Source organism: Pholcus phalangioides, unplaced genomic scaffold, assembly GCF_987345545.1.
Source record: "Pholcus phalangioides strain wild (caught in Gottingen) unplaced genomic scaffold, Ppha-v1.0 ptg000032l_1, whole genome shotgun sequence".
NCBI classification, from domain to species: domain Eukaryota; kingdom Metazoa; phylum Arthropoda; class Arachnida; order Araneae; family Pholcidae; genus Pholcus; species Pholcus phalangioides.
In genome coordinates, this window is record NW_028301622.1 from 9,049,761 (window position 1) to 9,068,024 (window position 18,264).

The 18,264-nt window shown below is 37.7% G+C and overlaps 1 protein-coding gene across 1 annotated transcript; it reads left to right on the forward strand.

The window, feature by feature from the left end:
• Positions 1 to 2,743: 2,743 nt before the first annotated feature.
• On the forward strand, positions 2,744 to 17,086 carry LOC149066933 (uncharacterized). The gene is made up of 6 exons (XM_089253249.1): positions 2,744 to 2,976; positions 6,999 to 7,167; positions 9,127 to 9,330; positions 10,316 to 10,460; positions 13,824 to 14,024; positions 16,736 to 17,086. Exons 1-6 carry the CDS (start codon positions 2,768 to 2,770, stop codon positions 16,909 to 16,911), a joined length of 1,104 nt encoding a protein of 367 aa, XP_089109375.1. The 5' UTR covers positions 2,744 to 2,767; the 3' UTR covers positions 16,912 to 17,086.
• Positions 17,087 to 18,264: the final 1,178 nt, after the last annotated feature.

An 18,264-nucleotide genomic window follows, 5' to 3' on the forward strand; every position in this document is an offset into this window, starting at 1 on the left:
GTGCTGGGCATTCACATTTGAATTACATGCATATATTATTTACTTTACAAAAATTTCCCTTTTTTATACTATTGGGAATGCACATAAACATTACTATGAAGGTAGTATTGGGTACAAATATCATCATGAGCTCATACAAATATTCAAAGTTACAAAATTACTATCATACTATAAAAGTGCGGCGGGAACAATCAAACACAGCCCCCGTTCACAGTGCTGGGTGGCAGCGATCACATTTGAATTTCCCATATATATATTTACATAATATATTTATATAATATACACTATATTTACATAATATAAATTTCCATTTTTATATAATTGTTGATACACGTAAACATTACTATGCACGACACATATATTGGAAAAAATGCCATAATGAGCTCATACAAATATTCAATTACTAAACCACCATCATACTATGAAATTGTATATACAAAAATATTCATAATTTATACAGGGTGTATTACTAAAATATTATGGTTTAGGAGCCTAAGTGCGCCCCTCTATGTTGAATCTGCATCTGTTTCAGATTCTACTTCCGAATCATTAGTGGATTGTTCCCTGCTTTCAGTTATTATCAAAATAGTTTCTTTATTATGCATCAAATAACCCAAGACTTGTTGTAGTTTTCTCGTTGCAGATCTTTGTAAAATAATTTTCCGTTTCCACAAGATCTCTCTTCCGCTCGGCGGCGCCTCCAAATGGTATCCCTTTGTGTACTCACACTGTGTCACACAGTGTATCACGCTTCCCGGATGGCCGCATCTACACGTGCTGGTCTAGCTGATTTTGAACCTACCCCCTATAGATAAGAACCCTCTTATTTATAGTGGGTGTTGACCCAGTCCGAGGTGAAAAAAGAAAAACGTAAAAATAAAAATGTGTAACAAGCTAAAGCAAAAGGGTGCAGGGGAGAAAGAGCGGCCAACGCGTTCTTACTTCTTAGAAGGGAAGGTGTGGGACTTGGGAAGAGACCAGTCTCTCCTCTGGGTTCCAACAATTACAAATGGCCTTTTCAAGGACATGGCTCATTTCTGTGGCTCACGGCTCGTCACGGTTCATTTATAGCCGCAGCAGGCGAAAAAAGCGAAGCGATTCACGGGTCATTTGCTCTCGGCTCTTCACGGTTCGTTTGTAGCTAATAGGAGCCGGCAATATGAGCCGTTACGGTCCTTTCGCAACGTTTGCAAAAGCCACTCAGCTCAGTGGAAGGTATTGACGAGCCCTTATTCCTTCATTTTCCTCCACTTGCGATTTTTCAGAGATTCAAGCAATAGTTGGCAACTTTGCTAACTTTAGGCATCATTTTTGTTGATAATTGGCGATGTCCCGAACACTGAGCTATAAGCAAAGCCGCTTGTAAGTTAAGCGTACCCACTCAATGTTAAAGAAAGGCCGCGGAATTGATGGCAGCGCCATCTGAAGTTTGATGGGTGAAACTTGCCAATTGATCACGTGGCTCCCACGCTTCTCTTCCCCCCTTCCCTTGATCGCGTTATTCCGATTTCAACTTTGATTTATTTTTCAGTCTATTGCTACGGAACCTAAAAATCTTAATTCCCACTAAAGCGGACATTTTTTACTTCTTTATAGGAGACTTACTTGTGCCTAAAAGTATAAATCACTCAGTAACAATAACAATGTTATCGACACTTCAACAGCTAAATCTATACTTGTGAACACCCGTCTTCGTGTCATTTTACACCCATCAAATGCACGCGGACTTATTCAATAAATATAATTTTAGTTGGCCCTCAGAAGGCCCGTTTTTATAATTTTAAAGATGAACAATTTGCCAAAATAACCACGAGCAATAGCTAACCAACCTAACCGAGAGTCTTCACATGAGTAAGTAAACAAAATGGCGCCGTGATGGGGAAATGCATTATGGGAAATGACTTTCCTACCCGATGCTAGCAGCCAATCACAGGCCAGCAGGCACCCATCTAAACAGAGAGGGCGCTGATGCCGTTTGGCTACCAGTTTAACGATAGGACTGTTTACGCTTACTCTTAATGCAGCTTTGGCTATAAGTAAACTTTACTTATAGCTGAGTGGTCCCGAAATAATGACGTCCGGTATTTTGAACGAGCAATATTGTCAGGATCATGATGATATCAACCGGAATCACGGGTTATATGGTCACGTCATCTGTATTGTTCCTTTTTCAACCGTGACTGTCTGAAAACTTGAGTGATCTGTAAATATGTCACGGGTTATTTAAATGAGGTAAGAATGTGCCGCGAGCCACTTAATTTATTCGTAAGTATAACGAGGTCACTTGAGGTACGCCATATTGAAGCCATAAGTTGATACCTAATGATAGGGAACAGCGATTGGCTATAGTGTCTCACGCTCTATTCTATGAATGAGTCGAGATCTAGGACTTCATATTTGAGAGCGTCTCTCTCTTAAGAAAGGTTGCTAACTTTTTTAATGAAACGCATTGCCGTTATAACGACACTTATTTGCTAAGCATCCGCGCTATGATGTCAACTTCTATACAAGACCGCTCGCGATGACGTTTAACGAAAGCGTAAAGAGAGAGTTTTGAATCGATAATCCAGTGTAGTTATTTTTGGAAAAGACTGTACGCGGTATCGAAAAACCCTGATGTACGGTATTTTGATTGAGAAAATATAGTCAAGACCTGATGACGTCAACTGGAATCACGGGTTATATGGTCACGTCATCTGTATTGTTCCTTTTTCAACCGTGACTGTCTGAAAACTTCAAGGGTGCGAAATAAATGTAAACAACGAAGATGGCATCCTCAACAGGTGTCTGTGGTGGCGTCCGGGCCGTATTTTTCGGTTCCCACAAGCAACCCAGTTATATCGTGGAGAGTTATCCGGTGCCGCGGGACGAGAAATCGTTGAGAGAAGGCGAAATCCTGATCAAAGTGTTGATGGCGACCATATGCCCGATGGATCTCGATCACATCAAAGGCAAGAAAGATGCAAGAACTCCTTGGTAAAAAAAAAAACCCTATTAAATCAATAAGTGGTTCCCAAAGTGTGGGCTGCTGCTCCCAGGGGGCGTGCCGATATTGATGTGCGCTTATGATCTGTGGGAATAATATTTTCCTATTTGCGGAACCATTACGGATGTGGGAAGAGTGGTGAAAAGTAAGGGGGTGCACAACCTCTGGTCAAGGAATAACAATAATACACCTAACACTATAATGCAACAATAACAATAATACACTTAACCTATCTGCTGACTCACAATCTACTTCGCCAAACACCAACTCTGGCCATATCTCTATATTGCAATTTACTGCCATTAGTGAGATGGGTTGGAAGTGAAGGCGCTGTCTATCAGTGGTCGCCTCGAATTCGTTAGGGAAAATATCTTATCTATATCCTCCCTTGGGTTCGAACCCGGGACCCTTACAACAACCTTCTCGATGGTAGACGAGCATCTTACCACCATGCCACTCGGACTTAACCTATCTGGATAACACACACACGAAAAAGCCCTATATAACAGCATACAACACTGTACATATTTCTAGGCTGACCATATTTCCTTAATAAAAAATACAGGAAGCATAGGCAGATATAGACTTGGAAGTCTGGGGGGGGGGCACAATGATGATGTCGATCCATATATACATTTATACATTAGATCAGTAGACTTCACCTTTGACGCTAGAAGGCAATGCCCCCCCCCCCGTATCTTAGCCTTTGGCAGGAAGTCAGTGGAGTGCGCCACGAGAAAGTTTGAGATTGAGCGGAAGGCAAAGTTGCCTTCCGCTCAATCTCAAACTTTTTCCTCCCTTCACCTTGTTTATCTGTGACTCTACTTTGTCAAACACCACCTCTATTACTGTACTGCTATTAATGAGTTGGGCTGGAAATAAAGGGTGCCATCTATTGGTGGTTGTTTCAAGCTTGTTGGGAGAAATATCTGTATTCTTCCCCAGGTTTGAACCTGGAACCATGACGGCAACCTTCACTGTGGTGGACGCGCATCTTACCACCATGCCAGATGCTCTATCTGTGACTCTGCAGAATGGTCTAGAAAACAATAATTTCAAAACTGGCATGTATCAATACACCAACCTCTTATGACATCCCCGACAGAGGTTGGCGATGCACCTTGGAGTTGCGACTCGCAGTCTAAGAACCACTGAATTATGACATGCATGCTCAACCCGTAGCCCGCAGGAGAAAAGTGGTCGTGTGGGTGAAAGTGAAGTTTAACTATCCTTATGGGCACCAAGTTGATGCAAAGACTTCGGGTTGCAACCCAAGTTATCCCAAGACATAACATAGCGAAATAATAGCTATTTTTTACCTCTCACTTATGTGTTTTATTTTTTTTCCTTATCCTTCTTCCTCCGCAGCAAAGCGGTAATTCAAGGGAGAAATCAGAAAAAAAAAATACTTATGGCACACACACATGTAACAATCCATAAACCATGTTATAAATTGGAATAATTCATGAACGCAATTGAACGGTTTGAAAATACTATGGAATTTTAAAAAAAGAATGCAAAAATTTGAAACTAAAATTCACTGAAAAAACAAATTCCATGGCATTTGAAGTTGCTAGGCCTCTGCCCTATACAGAAGCATTTTAACACCGTCAATAATGCAGGGGGGGAAATGGTGCTGAAATACGAATGTGAGCTGAATATGCAGCAACTGCACCATTGTGTAATGAAGGAGAAAATAGGACTAACGTTCAACAGTCCAATAGTGCAGAAAACGTTTCGTCCAATTGTTAACATATGTGCCTATGAATATACGAATAAGACACAAGAGGGAACATGTTAAAATGGGCACAGCTATAATCATAGATTTGATTTTTTTTGCTTTTACTTTTTCATGACTCATGATGATGAATGATGGAGATTAGTAGGTTAAATCTAACTGAAGAATGACACGAGTCCAATGATTTTTCCACTATCAGAGATCTGCATGTGAGTGTTGTTGGCAGAAGACCAAAACCATGGGATCAGTCTGAATGTCGCAAGCTCATGATTGCAGGCATCATCAGTCCCTCAATATCCATGTGTTCATCAACATTTCAGACAAGAAATGAGATAATCATTTCAAGAATCTTCATTGAAGGTTTGAACCAACTTGTATAGGTACCTGTGCCTGTCTGCAACAATCTAGAGCCTGGGGCCCCAAAGGAGAATGGGCCAAAATCTGAGACATACGTCGCAGAACAATTAGCAGAACAATTTGGGAGAATTTTAAGAAAAAGTGAAAAAAAAAACACTATTACATGTATGGGGATTTTTACCGCAGAACATCTCCAGTCAGCTGAGGGCTCGTCCACGGCCGACTAGACATTGAATTATTAATTGTTTAGTGAGCTATGGCTTGTCACAGAACAGTGCTAAACATTCTGTTTTGGGGGCCTGGGGGCATATTAATTTAGTTTAATTTCTCATTACGGGATACTTTTCCTAGCCAAAGACAAAATGAACGATGCAATTTAGTTGTGAGATAAAAATGTGGATCAATCACATATTGAAAGACAAAGGTTAACGCGACGGCACAATGTGTCAGCAAATGTGTTAGAACTACATGACAAATGCAAATTAACTCCTGGTGAGGGAAGTTTTCATACACAGACAAAACAAGAATAATCTTGGTTCGATCGGGTAACCATACCAACCCGTCTCATGACAAAAACAGTTGTCACTACAGGGATTTACATATTCAAATCATTGAGGAACCCGGGAAAGCCAAGTAACAAAACTGGACAGATCGGCTGCAGTTGCACTCTCATGATCACTGCGGCTTACCTCAGATGGTCAGAGAAAGGTGAATGTTAATCTTTATATTATATCATTTTATTCAGATACCTTTCTGGACAGCAGCAGGTCATGTTACATAACTCAACATGATTGATGAAATAACCTAAAATTTGGATTTTTAACCTATCCGTGTAGAGTTGCAGGTTGCACCACTTGTAGTATCAGTCCAGTGTGGAATGCACCTAGGTCTCTTCTCAGACACATTGCCTGCCTCTGCTTCGATCACTGCTCAAGATGCCTGCTTCTGCTCCATTTGCTGCTGAAGATATTTACCTCAGCTTCATTCATAGGTACAAAAGGTCTATATCTGCTTCATTCACAGCTGAAGATATCTGCCTCTGCTCCATTTGCCGCTAAAGATGTTTACCTTCATTCCATTCAAATCTGAAGATGCTTGCCTTCACTCTGTTTGAAACCGAAAATTTCAACCTTGGCCTCATTCATAGCTATAGATGTCGACCTACGCTTCATTTGCAGCTGAAGATGTCTGCCCGCCCTCATTTGCAACTGAAGATGTCTGCCTTGTTTCATCCTCAGCTTCATTTCGCAGCTGAATGTTTGCCTCTATTCCATTCGCAGCTGAAGATGTCTACCTTTGCTCCATTGGAATCTTCTGAAGATGTCTGCTTTTGTTCCATCATTCGCTAAAACTGTCTTTGCTTGGGGGGGGGGGCTCTGGGAAGTGTGTAGGGGGCAATAGGAATGACTGCCCCCTCTCAAAAGCCAAATAATATGTGAAAATTTATCTCTCCCTCAAAACAAGGGACAATCAAAAAAAACTTGCACAATTCGCCCCTCCTGTCACATTGTCTTTGATTTGCGCCTGTCCCTAAAGCAGAGTTGTATTTATCTGGCTCATGAAAAAAAGTAATCTTGGCAACATCATGGGTGAAGATACACACTGATGTCCACCATTAAATTTTCAACTGTTTTGGTGGTATCGAGGGAGAAGTTGGGGAGGGGTCTGCTTATACACGAGAATATATGGCGATTCCATCGCAGTGTCACCAATTGGAATGTTCAAGACAATCAGTGACCAACCACAGCTGGGCAGTTTTCTCTTGTTACCTAAACTGGTGTGATTTTGGATATCAGTTCTTAAAAATCTGTTGCGGAATTTTCATTGGTTTTTTTTTCCTTCTTATTCAAGATTTAAATAAGGTCAGTTGATAGTTTTCTATTATTTCACACTTGTTTTTTTTCCCTTCTATTGCAGTGTTCTCGGTCATGAAGGTGTTGGAGAAGTCATAATATCAAAGCGTTTGTCGAACAGTATACCTGTGGTGCTGCCTGGTGATAGAGTAGCATTCACGATGGTCGATCCCTGTGGTTGCTGCTGTATGTGTAAAGATGAGATGCCGGAATGTTGTTCTGCAAGCCAAAAGGTTGATCATTTTGCTAAGCGTCTGTTGTTACATAACATATTTCACTTGAGTCTAAATTTAATAGTTTTTTTTCTTTCTCTCTCTCTCTCTCTCTCTCTGAAACAGGGTTTAAGCTAGATAAAAAATTCCTTTAGTAAAAATGCTACAATGCTAATGATTGATGGATGGATGTCTACTTGCTTCGTACTTCCTATATGTATTTTTGTGAAAATGGCTACTGCTACTGTAACATTGCTGAGTATCGTTACATCCCAGATTCATTTTAATGTTTCCCAGAGTTATCTATTAGACAGATGACAACAATGCAATGACGAACCACAATTCATTTACTTAAGACATTTTTCAACCAAACATTAAAAATAAAACACAATAGTGCTGCTAGTAATCAAAGAGACGGGGTGATCTATTAGGTACTGGTACACTCAAACAGATGATAGTCAATCTCAGAGTTTCCAACAGCTACAGATTGTCTGTAGTTGCTACAGATGGCTGCGCTCATTTACATCTCAGCTACAAGAGATACCCTCAATACTAAGGAAATAGTTTTTCTTCTAACTCTTTTTCTGAAAAGAATGCAGTTCGAGTTTCTTGCGGTATTTTACTCTTTTTTTTCAATAGTATCAATCCATACTGAATAGCTATATATACTCACCCCCCTTCCCCCAGAGAACCTTAATAAGGTAATATAGGCACCTTAGCTATAGCGTAGCGAAAAATTTGTATATGCATGTGACAGAATGAGTAAGTTTGAGGAAAGACAAACATTTGGGTTCTGTGATTAAATTTACATATTGTCTCACCATTAATATTGTTGCGACAGTACTTTAAGACTGAATCGAAAGAAATGTGATGACAAGCTCATGAACAAGGCAGACACCAGACGTTACTTGTTAAATTATTGTCTGGTGATAGCCCCCACCAGGGTATGGTTGACAGGGCTCCAGCCTGGGGACTCGAGGACAAATCTCATTATTTTTGTTCTTTTTACACTATAACATAGCTGCCAAGTTTCTCAAATTTCTGCATCTCCCAGACTCCAAAAAGGTTCTCAGGCCTATATGTTAAGAATTTCGACAGCGATTGTGAAATATTCCCATTATTGGGGGGGGGGGATTATTCACAAAGAATTTACCCGGAAAAAAGACTTGTTTTTATTCCCCAAAATGATGGCACAAGTGAATGTACATTGTCTTCATTGTGTCAAATCACAGAAAATCACTATAGTAAAAGTAGAGTACTCACCTTGCATGCAAGGGGCCCAGATTCGAGTCCCGGTAGAGGCAGAGATGAAAAAAAAGAAAAATCAACATCTTTATAAAAATCTGCATCTTCACACAACATCCAGCAGTTTTCTGTATATATATTTTGTGTGTGTGTGCTCGCAAGCGTGTACAAAAAATATTTAATTTTCAAAGGGAAAAGAAAAAATTTGCTAAACAGCTAGCGTTATTTCTGCCTTTTGACATCCGAAATTGGCAAGATAACTTATGTCTTGTTTCGGAACCGATATTGGATCTTTTTGTTGGTGTGTTTAGATTTGAGAGTAGTAAAGGCAGATAACTTTATCTAGTGTTTGGTGATTATTGGTGACGTGGCACTAATCGGCGATGGCTTGCAAAATGTCAAGTTTTTGAAAAGGAAAAAATCCCCAAAATTTTATTTTTTATACTGAGAAATAAAATTGTTAAAAAGTTTTTCAAAAATCTCTTTTATATTTATTTTTGTATGAAATTTATAGAAATCAAATTGGAAACCTCCCTAATTCTCAATAGTTGGTGACTATGCTATAAATTCACAATAGATGGAGCCCATCAAAGATCTTGAACAACTAGATGCTTAGATGCTTTGAATTCATAGCGAGCATATTTTGTTTATGCATTAAAAGTACATTGAAAAAGAAATTGGAATTCACTTCTCGAAAAAATATTTAAAATTTTTGTTGTGTTACGTAAATTTCAGTACGGATGCTCATCTCTCAAAGATTTCAATGGCTCTCATTCAAGTCATATGGTGCTGAAACCAGGTACGCAAGTATTCAGAATCCCGAGCAACATCCCAGATGCTGCAGTGTGCCCAGCTAATTGTGCTTTAGCAGTCATGGTACATGCGGTCAGTTTTTTGTTGTCTACAACGAGGATTAAGCAGTCAGTAGCGGTTGTTCAAGCAAGTTGATGTCATATATATTTTTTTTCTTTGTGAAATTTCATCGTGAAAAATAATATTTTTACATATTTTTCTCGATATTAGAACAAGTTCTTAAAATAATTTTTTTATAGAAATTCAACATGCTGGAAATGTAGACACGCCTATAGGATGTTTTTGTAACACAGTATTCAAAGGTTTTTGATTTTCAAAGTACAATTATTCATGAAATTAACCCTCGCAAAATCATGTTCAATAATCAAATCAGTCCATTTTTCTTCAAGTGGAATTAAGGGTTCTCTTGGTGACATCCATTACTGATTTTATCAATGATCTTGAGGCAGTGCCTAATGTGGAGAAATGGATTTTCCAAAACTCCAAGAGTGTTTGCTTCATTTGGCATGCTGACTGGAGACTGAGCAGAAGAAGATTATCCAATGCACATGTGATATTATTTGCAATGCACATGTGATATTATTTGCAATGCACATGTGTTAGCAAAAGCTAAGGTCACTATTGGTCATCCATTTGTGTGATTCCATTTTTCAGTGATAACATGAAACTAAATAAACAATGCACAGAATTTTTGCTCATTATGCGAATCGCTCATTAACTCCCTTGAACTTGAAATACCAGACAGATACCCACATTAATATTCCTCACAAAACCTCTAAAGGGTATCTGTTGGATTAACCCGCTATTAATCCACACTCATTAAATCATTAACCTACTGTATATTGAATATTTTATAGATCACGTGTATAGGATATGGCCATATAACATTGAGCCAATCTTTTTCAGTCCTGTATTCTGCATCGACAGCGAGCCCCAAAAATTAAAATATTAACAACATTATAACATGAGAATGACAAGTTTCAGTTATCATTACAAGTTCTTTACATTTGGATGTATATATGCCGCTAAGAATGGATGTTGCGTTGTTGTTATTTCACGTTATTTGTTGTTATTTATAGAACAAATTCAAAATGGTATGAAATTGTTGCAGGGTGCCAATTTAATGGGTTTGTATGGTTGTGCATTACTGCATGAAGCGGGTTTCCGTCAAGTCTATTGCCACGATGTACTTCCAGAAAGACTTAGGCTCGTTAAAAAATTCAACGGCATACCAATTTTGGTGGAGAAGGATTATGGTAAGAGTTACATATCTGCTTCGCATCTACTTACTCATAAACAGCATGCTACACAGTCAAGTCATGTTAGTGTGACCAAATCCTCTGAAGAGTATGACAAATCCCTGGTCTCTATAATGACTAGAGACTTAGTACTGCATCTAAAATTTTATGTGTGTGATTAAATTGGAATCTGAATGAAAAAAGAAGTTGGTATGTATAAACGTGTGTACCCAGGACTATATGGTCAGGACTTTTTCATTTGCAAACACATTTGCGTCCCTGGCTCAGATTAGCATGGTCTTAGTTACTGCATGATATCATTGATCAAGCACTTTTTAGCAGACGACAAAGGAGCAGAGTCACAGCCTACTGTATTGAAGTGGATTATTTTAAATTTTAGTTGCTTATTTTACTGATTCAATGGAGAGATCCCTCATTTGTGGTGTTGTTTTAGTTGCACTTGTGCTGTTTTTATAATTTTTTTTTTTTTTTTTTTTTTGTGATTCTCTTGTGAAAATGGGAAGACAAATATTAGCTCTTGTGTGAAAGCAATATACTCAGAAAACAAAGAAACTCTGTATTCAAGTTTACTTATAATTTCTAAAGATTCAGAGACTCGCAAAATATAGGTGTCCAAATATAAGAGGTTCGATCAAGTAAACTGTAAGTGTGCTCATATTTGCAGCAATCGTTTTCAGCCTAGTGATTATGAAGATGATCTGAAGAATCGTCTTCTAGGTTTACCTCAAAAAATTTTTTGAAAGCCTCTGCTGTACCATTTGTGGATCTACCCAGTCAAGGTATTCCAAACAAGGAATCTATTTTAAATAGAATCTTGATTGAATAAGAGATGGGTATGTTTGAATGCTTTGGACAGGATAGTTTATATATAAGCCCTAAAAAGCCACATTGTAACAGGCAAGCTGTTAACAAGGATGTACAGCAATACTTTTATTCACGAGACACGTGAGATTTAAGTTGTATCGAGAGAAGAAGACATTCTCGAGGAGTTCGATTTTAACCTTCATGACGAAGGGTTGTGTGTTTCGCAGGTTAATGCAAAATAAAGGAATGTTTCATGTTCGTCGCTTCGTATACACCTCAGCAATCGTCACAACATCTGAAAACCAGTTTTTTTTTATATTTGCTTATATTTTCAACATTAATTAATATTAATATATAATTGATATAATATATATATATATTTATATTTTCTTCCAATGTTTTATGTTGCAGTTGTATTAGTAAGAACACTAATAGCTTGCACTTCTAAAACCTACAGCTTGTTCAAATGAAAATAACATGTGACAATTAAAAATTATAGCAAGTTTGAAAGATAATTGAAATTATTTGTCTCGACAGAGAGAGATAGATAGAGGGAGTTGGCTTTCGATTAAAATTAACTAATGTACGTGATTCAACTGAAATGGAGCTGAGAAAATATTCTCAGGTTCCCTCATAAGCAAATGCAAAACTTCTCATTTTAATGCTTAAACGGTTGGATGAAGCAAGCCAATAAATATGCAAATACTGATGGCAATAATAATAAAAAAAATTTTTTTGGAAAGAACTCAATAAAATGGGCTGTTGAGTGTTTCCAAGCTATCATAATTAACGGGGTAGGAAAGGGGGTACACTCTTGGTTCTGTTTGATCAATGATGTCACGCATGACTTCAGCTGGTACCAACACCAGCAACTCGTGAGACAGCCCTGGTGTGTACCAACATGAAAAAAGTGAAAAGAAAAAAATTAGGCTGTTTTTTTTCAAGAAAAAAATGGTTGTCCTTTTTAAAACAAATTTTTTTGATGCCTAAATTATTTTATTTACCAAGCCCTGCATTATGCAAAAAGTGCTATGATGTAAACTGATATTTACATATTTACATTTTACGTAAGCAAACATAATATATAGGGTGGTCCAAAACTCCACATGAAAAGTTTGAGAGGAGATAGAGTACATTAAAATGTGACACTTTAACAAAGGGAAGCATAACTGGAAATTCCACATGTAGATGATAGAAGGCACCATGTTTGCCAATTCTCTGAGTAAATGATTTTAAACTTTCTTCTGCATGTAATCCTCAAGCCTCATACAAGAATCACGAGTAGTGGCTTTTGCTGTTGTGCATGCTTGATGCTGATACTTGGACAACTGGGAATCATATCCCTCAACAATTGGGGCTTGTCAGCAGTGGTGATGATGATTCTTCCCATCTATTGGAGATTCATTTCAGTGATAACAAGGGTTTCGTAAACCATGGCTATGAGAATCTTTCACAGAAAAAGGATTTAAATTGTCCGATATATTTATATTTTACTAATATATGTATAATTATATAATATTTTACCATGTAGATATCATTTTGTTTTTATAATTGCATTTTGAATTGGGTTGCTGTATTTTAGAAAAATGTATGACATTCATATTTGTTATGGGCATCTTTTTCTCAGCCATTGGGCATTTTGCCTGTTGTGGCCTTGTATTTGTAATTGTCTCCTATCACGTTTGCAGAGTTAAATTTGCACATAATTTTTTTCTTCATTGAATAAACAATAAATGGCAACATGAAGTACACAGAATGCAATTCATTGAGATACAGAAACAGGCAAGGCAGGAGAGTGCCACAGTTGTTAAAACACATGTTGTAAGTTTGGCGGAAGTTAGGGCTGGACAAATTCCCAAATGCCAAGTCACCATAGCAACTAAAAAAATCTTATTGCTGGAATTTTCTATGTGTTATGACTAAATTGGAGTCTTAAAAAAATTCAAAATTTTTCGAATTTGTTTAATCGTTTTCATCAACATCAGAGAATGTAACGAAAATAATCCAGGAAAGTCTAAACAAAATTATTTTGGCCATTTTTCTCAGACAAAAAATGTTTAGCTCTTAGAATATTTGAATGTAATGCCTATTTTTCTTTTAATTTATTTGTCAAGGCATGGCGGAAATGTTGCCAGAGCTGCATACTGATTATGTGGCATATTAGCACATAGCATTACATGCAAAAAAAAAAAAAACTCCTGTGGCATCGTACAGTTGCCTCATGATTTTACAAACCTCAAATTTAAAATTTAATTCTTTGGTTTCAAACAATTTTCTTTTGATGTGGATGCAAGACTGTAGTCAGAAATTACTTTCAGAAGCCTAAAACTAGTATTTTTTTTTTGGGGGGGGGGGGCAAAGTAATAGAATAATGAACTTAACCATGTTATTCCACTGATATTAGTCATCTCACATTTTGTAAGAACCAGACATCAAAGTCCCCTCATCCAAAATTCTTGCTATGGCCTTGTTCAGACGTCTTTCCAATTAAGAACTTTTTATTTTAGAAACTGTTTCTACTGTTTTTCCATTAAACTTTTCATTTCCATTTCTAAGGTCTGGAAGATTCTCATATTGAGCCATCATGCGGTGCAGCAGATGTTGTCATTGACGTCTGTGGTGCGTGGGACGTTGTGCCATATGGAATCAGTGCCCTGAGGCATCGAGGAACTTATCTATTTGTCGGAACATCCCATGATGACCGTCCCCTGGAATTGAGCATAGACTTGATACTGAAAAAGTGTATACTAGTGAAAGGTTAGTTTACCGATCATCATTGATAACTGAAAATGATGAAATTTAATCTCTTTCTTCTATTACAGCAAAATCTCTTTTGCAGACACCGGTGAGAGAGAAAAAAAAAATTCATATGCAAAAGAGGAGTGACCATTGATCGGGATTTGAAATGCATGCTTTTATAGCACAATAGAAAATTATTATTTTACTATAAAAGAAGGATGACTATTAAGAAGGGTTTTACTGTAATTATTTATATATTTTCTTGTGTGTTTCTGTTATTTTAATCTGCTGGATGTGGGGTGATTCTAACTACACAGTGCATCTCAAAATGATAGGTTCCCCTCCCCATTTTTGTAGAATTTTCTCTTCCATAAAATGTTATACAGCAAAACTTTGATTGATTGTCACTGTCAGGAGCAGGGCTGTGATGGATAACAGAAATCTCTTAGTACAGTAATGTGATTTTACTGCAGGTTTGGGATGAAAATAAAATCCTTTAAAGGTATAAAATAATACATACATATTGTATTTAATTTCTCAAAATGATCAATGTAAACTTCAGTATAAGGTCAGCCCAGGCAGTGGCGACATTGAAAATAGCTTCCTTTATGTTGTATCGCTTCCAAAGTTCTTTGACAGTCATGGCATCATCATATGAAAGCAAGCCTTCAATAGAAACTTTTCTGTAACGTCGCTTCATATTTTCAGTTATGCCCTGGTTCGGTCTGGATAAGTGGAGTTGTATTTGTTGGGAGAAAAGGCACAAGAGGGGTGTGTGGGGGCACTGTCCATCAACAACAGTTCTTCCTGTGGCAACTGCTTTTCAGCTATATGAGCTCTAACTTGAGGCACAGAAGTTGTGGAACCCTTCTGAAAAATTATTTTGGTCCATTCAAGCACTTTTTTTTGACATAATAGTTCACAGGCAATGCTCTCATATTTAAATTTTTGAAAGCACATGGTTTTTTGGATTTACCAATTATAAGTGGGGGTAATTTATTATTACCAGTGGCATTTGTACAGACCATAGCAGTGATCATTTGGACCTTAAAACTTGGGGCAGTTTTTTCCATATTTTTTTCTTCAGATGATGATGGATAACAAAAATTGTGACGGTTAATCATGTTTTACTGTAAGTAAGTATAGTGGGACTATGTTTTGTGAGCATAATCTGTCCAGTGAAGGTGATCAAAATATTCATATATCAAAACAAATTTTCGTATATAATGTTTATTTTCTGTGGAATGGCTGACCATCTATCTCAGTATTAGATAGCATATCTCGATGTCATTTGCCTTTACGTCATTTATGTCAGCGTATTTCTCCTAACTGGAGGGATTTTGGGAGGGAAATTCCCCATTGTATGCAAATTGGAATAGATGGTGCTCCAATTTGTATATGAAGGCATAGTTCCTTTCTGCTTTGCTTCCTTTGTGATATGACTGCTACTGCAATCACTGCTGGTGTGCCCAGGGTTCTCCAGCTCAGAAAGGTGGAAAACCTGCCAAGTCATTGTTGAGTTCCCCGTAAACAGGTGGATTAAACTTCAATTTTCTAACGACTGTCTCCACCAGGAGTTGCCCATGCTGAGTTATCATAAGATAGAGTATGGTATCAACTTGCCACATTGGACTAACCCACCACTTACCACTCTGGACTTACTTGCTTCTTCCTCATCAGATGGACCTGTTGTTCTCACTGAACTAAATGGTCCTGTTATGGGCAACTGAATCTGTCAGATCAATCAGTGTCGTCGTCACCAGCTGGATCCTCTGTACCGACCTCTCTACAGCTGACTTGCCAACTGGCCCTCTAGACCAGTGGTTCTCAACCTTTGGAAGCCCATGGCCCAGTGGATTTCTTTCTTGTGAATGGAAGACCCGATCATGCACATGACTAATAAGCAATAAATGAAAAAATAAAACAATCACTCACGAACTGGTGGTTGAGAAACACTACTCTAGATGAACCAACAGCTTTGATGCTAACTGGACCCTCTGGACCGACCAATGATGTCGCCATCAACTGGATTGACCAATGCCATCGTCACCAATTCTAATCACCTCCAGACTGAATCGTCGAAACCTGCCATCAAAAAGATTTTCTGTTTTGTTTGATTCAGCTTCTTCTTATTCCCTGATGCCCTTGATCTTGTATGGAAAAGTGAAGATTTTTTCTGTCAAGTATTTTGAATTGTCTAGGAAATTTGTTGTTAAATTATTTTGTTCACCTGTCTGTGCTCTTTGCTTTCATTCACAGCAGTGCACATAAAAACCTATGAAGGTTTCGACAGTTGGCTGATGGGATAAATGGCTGGAAGATAAATCCAGGTAACAAAATTCAACTGCCCTTGTGGGGATTCGAATCCACATCCTCTTACTTTGCCGTGTGAGCACCCGAGAGCACTAGACTACAAAGGCAACAAATCTCTCCTTAGAGCTCATGTGTGCTGAATGAGACCGTATATGGACAGCCAGATTTAACTCAAGCCAAAGCTGATGACACTGCCACTAGATGGTGACTTATCTGAAGATGATGCCACTCTTCACTATCACAACGAAGGTTTCAGCATAGTGGAATAGTGAATTTTCTTTCCTGGATTTATCTTCACATCAGCCAGCAGTCGAAATCTTCATAGTATTAGCAGAGGGTGACATCATATTCCAAAATAGAAAATGTCTCATACAAATTTACATTGTATTAATTTATACTGCTATTCTTTTTCTTAGGTATACAAGGATATAAAGCTGCCCATTTACAAGAAGCAATAACTTTCCTGTCTGAAACGGTCAGTCGATATCCATATGAATCTTTAGTGAGCCCACCGATATCCTTACAAAATTTCCACGAAGCAGTCGTTATGGCATCGTCTATGAGGTTTTATCGTACTGCCATCAGACCTTGACGATATACTGGATGACTTGACATTGTACTTGTATATGGTATACTGGAGGGAAAGGAATAATTGAAGGGCATGCAGTAAAAAAGGGGGTTAACTTCATTTCTGGCTAAGTCTGGCAGTTAGTTCCAGTGTTTCTCAATAGATAGAGCTAACACACTAACATTGAAGCAAGAAAAGCACAAAAAAGAAAAAAAAATAGTCAACTATATCAACCCCCCCCCCTCTTCTTGCTGCAAGCCTTTCAATTGATAAAATTTAAAAGATAATTTTACCTATATTTTTCCATGGAAACTTATTGTAGTGTTAAAATTTTACAAATGCTTGTACATTCTTAAATAGGCTTAAAAGTTCAGTTTCACATATGAAGAAGCTTTTTTTAAATACATTATAACCTCTCTTTTGCAGACACTGGTGGGACAAAAAAAGTTGTCCTTTAAAGAAGGATGACCATTAATCAGGGGTTTGAATTGCATACTTTTGTTATACAAAGGGGAAATTATTATTTGGCCGTAAAAGAGGGGTGACCGCATCTGAGGGGTGTCCATTAAGAGGGATTTTACCCTACTTCCTGACAGATCAAAGATTTTCAAGTTTCTGTTAAAGCTCACCTGTTTCAAGGATTTTAAATGGAATCCTAGTTTTGAACCAGGTGCATATCCTGGGCTCTTGAGAAGGGGCTCAAGCCTGGGCTCTCCCCATCACCCCGACTCTGGATCTGCATTTACTATGAGCATATTCCGGAAGCATAATGTGACCAATGAACCAATCAAAAAATAGGGGTTGTATAAATCATTAGCAATAAAATTGTGTTGATATGAATTTGTCCAGACTTTCTAGACCGCCTATACGTCATTCCAAGAATTTTAAATCTTCTATAATAGTTCAGATTTTAAATAAACGAAGAGAGCAGTTGGCTATGCCCATTACTCGTTGTTGATAGGGGACAGCATAAGACTTAATTATATCAATCGATAGAGATTCAAGACTTTGATAAGTACTTAGTAGTTATATTATAAACATTTCTGTTGACAGGGTTAGAAATTGTGAAAGTTGTTATATATTTAATAAAGTTGTCATAACACTGTTAGTGCAATATCAACTGTAAAACTTCGGGTATTTTCCAGTCATTATTTGTTTTGGACTTTTATGGCCAAATACGTATAAACAAATATCGGATGATTCAGAACTTGTAGGCAAAACTTTGAAGACTGATAAAATACATATAAACAAGCAGTTTTTGTCATGCATTGCAAGCAGTAAATTGTTAGATGACACTGTCATTGAATGTGTAAAACACTGTGTGGTTTTGCAACTTATTGTCAATTCTATTATGGATTGCAGAAGCGATGGTTGGCT